At 46.2% G+C, this 3,521-nt stretch overlaps 1 protein-coding gene across 1 annotated transcript; it reads left to right on the top strand.

Annotated features, from left to right (window-relative positions):
• Positions 1 to 1,395: 1,395 nt before the first annotated feature.
• On the top strand, positions 1,396 to 2,109 carry LOC126699803 (uncharacterized). The gene is made up of 2 exons (XM_050397778.1): positions 1,396 to 1,635; positions 1,684 to 2,109. The coding sequence occupies exons 1-2, from the start codon at positions 1,396 to 1,398 to the stop codon at positions 2,107 to 2,109; spliced, it is 666 nt and encodes a 221-aa protein (XP_050253735.1).
• Positions 2,110 to 3,521: the final 1,412 nt, after the last annotated feature.

Genomic DNA, 3,521 nt, shown 5'->3' with positions numbered 1-3,521 from the left:
AGCCATACAAACGCTTCCCAGACAAAGAGTTGCATGGTACTTACTCGCAAGATGGCAACCACCAACAATGTTCAGGGAGATGAGTCGCGACCTACTGCCCTAGAGAGACAGGTCCAAACCCTCAGAGCAGCAGTAGAACGCCTCACCAGACAAAACCAAGTCTTAGAGGAATAGCTGCAACATAAGAACGCAGCGATGGGAATCCAAGAGGAAGACCAAGAAGGTACCAGTGCTAAGTGAAGGAACCAGGAGAGGCCGGAAGGTAGTAACGCCCCGAGTAAACCGGATAGACAAGACATGAGATGTCCATCCATTACTGATACAGCCTCGCCCCACATCGTCAAGGAGATGCAGATGATGAAAGAACGGATGGAATGCATGATGAACGCATTCATGGGAAGAGTTTCCAATGATCTTGACAATCTAGTCCACCGAATAGATTCACCATTCACCATGTCCGTCAACTCTTTCCCCCTTCCTCCAAAGTTTCGTATGCCGCACGTGGAAAACTACGACGGAAACAAGGACCTGTTGGATCACTTGGAGTCTTTCAAGACCCTGATGCACTTTCAGGGGATATCGGATGAGATCATGTGCAAGGCCTTCCCCACCACGCTGAAGGGCTCTGCAAGGATCTAGTTCAACAGGCTAACACCCAACTCTAATAGTTCCTTTAAAGAGTTGAGCGCCCAATTCGCATTGCACTTCATCGGGGGACACAGGTATAAGAAGTCTACTGTATGCCTAATGAACATTAAGCAGCAAGAGGATGAGACGCTGAGGTCCTACATAACCCGTTTTAATAAGGAAGCACTCTCGATCAACGAAGCTGACGACAAGATCCTCGTAGCAGCCTTCACGAACGGGTTACAAAAGGGTAAATTTTTATTCTCCTTATACAAGAATGACCCGAAAACCATGTCAGATATGCTTTACAAGGCCACCAAGTACATGAATGCCGAAGATGCGCTACTGGCATGCGAAGAGAAACCCAAGAAAAGAGAGAGGCAGGAGGAAGCCCGGTAGGATAGGGGTAGGAAAATGGCTAGAACAAAAGATAAAAGAGATGATCGACGATCCAAGCCCCCGACGAGGAGGTTCACAAACTTCACCCCTCTAAATACCCCGATTGATCAGGTCCTGATGCAGATCAAAGATGAAAGAGTCTTAACTTTCCCCGGCAAATTGAAGGGCGATCCTAGCAAAAGGCCTAGGGATAAATATTGTCGTTTCCACCAAGACCACAGCCACGACACGTCTAATTGCTATGACTTGAAGCAATAGATAGAAGCCCTCATTAGGCAAGGAAAATTGCAAAAATTCGTTGGCAAGGAAAGAACATAGCAAAACCAAGGTGCACTAGCCCGAAGAGAAAACAAGCAAACCAGGCCACCCATGGGAGACATAAGGATGATCACAGGGGGCGGTACTTCTAGTTCCTCTAAGAAGGCATGTAAGGCATACTTACAGATGGTTCAAAATATTCAACTAATAGGGTACGCCCCGAAGATGGTGCGGGTTAACAATCCCATAATTGGGTTCACAGAGGAAGATGCCCGACGTCTCCACCACCCACATGCTGATGCACTCGTAGTCAGTATACGGGTAGGAGACTATAATACCTACAGGGTGCTGGTAGACAACGAAAGCTCCGCTGATATTTTGTACTATCTGGCCTTTTAGCAAATGAGAATAGAGAAGGAACAATTAATCCCAACCAACGCCTCGCTCATAGGGATTGGAGGAACAAAGGTGTACCCACTAGGTGCAGTCACCCTACCAGTGACAGTCAGAGATTACCCTCAACAAATCATGAGGGACGTAACCTTTCTAGTCGTTGACTACTCATTCGCATACAATGCAATACTGGGGCATCCTACTTTGAATTCATGGAAGGCTGTAACATCAACCTACCATCTGATGATCAAGTTCCCCACTGAATATGGGGTAGGAGAAGTAAGAGGTGATCAGGTGGCAACACGTGAATACTACATTGTAATGCTAGAAATGGATGACCACCAGCAGACCATATGCATAGAAGAACAACAAACAGCAAAGCCTATGGAAGAACTAGAGGAAGTAACCCTTGACGACTCCAGGCTTGAGTAGATGACTAGAGTAGGCACGATGGCTAGTCAGTCGATTCGTCACGCACTCACGACATTTCTAAGAGAAAATCAGGATGTATTCACCTGAAGTCATGAGGACATGCTAAGGATTGACGCTTCAGTCATAGTTCACAGATTGAATGTGTCGCCCTTATCCTCTCCCGTTCGACAGGAAAAGCAAGTGTTCGCTCAAGAGCGAGACAAAGCGATAGTGGAGGAGGTTCGGAAGTTGTTAGAAGCAAATTTCATTCGAGAAGTATACTACCCGAACTAGTTAGCAAACGTGATTATGGTCAAAAAAGCCAATGGAAAGTGGAGGATGTGCGTACACTTCACGGACCTTAATAGAGCCTGTCCTAAAGACAGTTACCCGCTTCCACGAATAGATACCATGGTAGACTCAATTGAGAGACATCAGCTACTGAGCTTCATGGACGAGTTCTCAGGATACATCCAGATTAGAATGGATGAGGCTGACCAAGAAAATACTTCCTTTGTTACCAGTCAAGGACTCTTCTGCTACAAAGTGATGCCATTCGGACTCAAGAATGCCGGGGCGACGTACCAAAGATTAATGAACAAGATGTTTGCACAACAAATCGGGAGGAATGTTGAAGTTTATGTAGAATACATGCTGGTCAAAATTTTATGCGAAGACGAACACTTGAGCGACCTCCAAGAGACCTTCGACACCCTTCGGGTGTACAACTTCATTAAATCCAAGCAAATGTGTATTCGGGGTTACAATGGGGAAATTCTTGGGATTCATGGTATCCCAAAGGGATATTGAAGTCAATCCAGAGAAAGTACGAGCTATAATGGATTTAGCCCCACCGAAGACGATCAAGGAGGTGCAAAGCCTGAACGGCAAGATAGCGGCATTGAACAGGTTCGTCTCAAGGGCAACAGATAAATGCCTACCTTTCTTCCGCGTATTGAAGAGATCGTTTGAATGGATAGACGAATGCCAGTAGGCATTCGAAAATCGTAAGTACTCCTCCCTTATTCAGTCCATCCAAACTAGGGGAAGAGCTCTATCTGTATTTAGTTATCTCGCAAGCCGCGGTCAGTGCAACACAGATAAGAGAAGAGGACGGGTTGCAGAAACCCATTTACTTTACAAGCTGAGGGTTTTGAGGAGCAGAAGAAAGGTATCCTCAAATGGAGAAGTTGGCGTTCGCATTGGTGACCGTAGCACGGAAACTCAAGCCGTATTTCCAAGCTCATACTATTGTTGTCTTGATGGATAGGTTTTTTGAGAAGAGCCATGAGTAGCCCCGACACTACAGGACAGATGGCATTGTGGGCAGTCGAGCGGAGCGAATTCGATATACGATATCGTCCACATACTGCTATGAAGGGGTAGGTGGTAGCTGACTTCATCGCTGAATTCACACTCATGGAAGGCCAAGG

The sequence above is a fragment of the Quercus robur genome, chromosome 2 (genome assembly GCF_932294415.1).
Source record: "Quercus robur chromosome 2, dhQueRobu3.1, whole genome shotgun sequence".
Classification (NCBI taxonomy): Eukaryota; Viridiplantae; Streptophyta; class Magnoliopsida; order Fagales; family Fagaceae; genus Quercus; species Quercus robur.
Note: the sequence above shows the minus strand (reverse complement) of the source record. Positions and strands in the feature narration are given on the sequence as shown.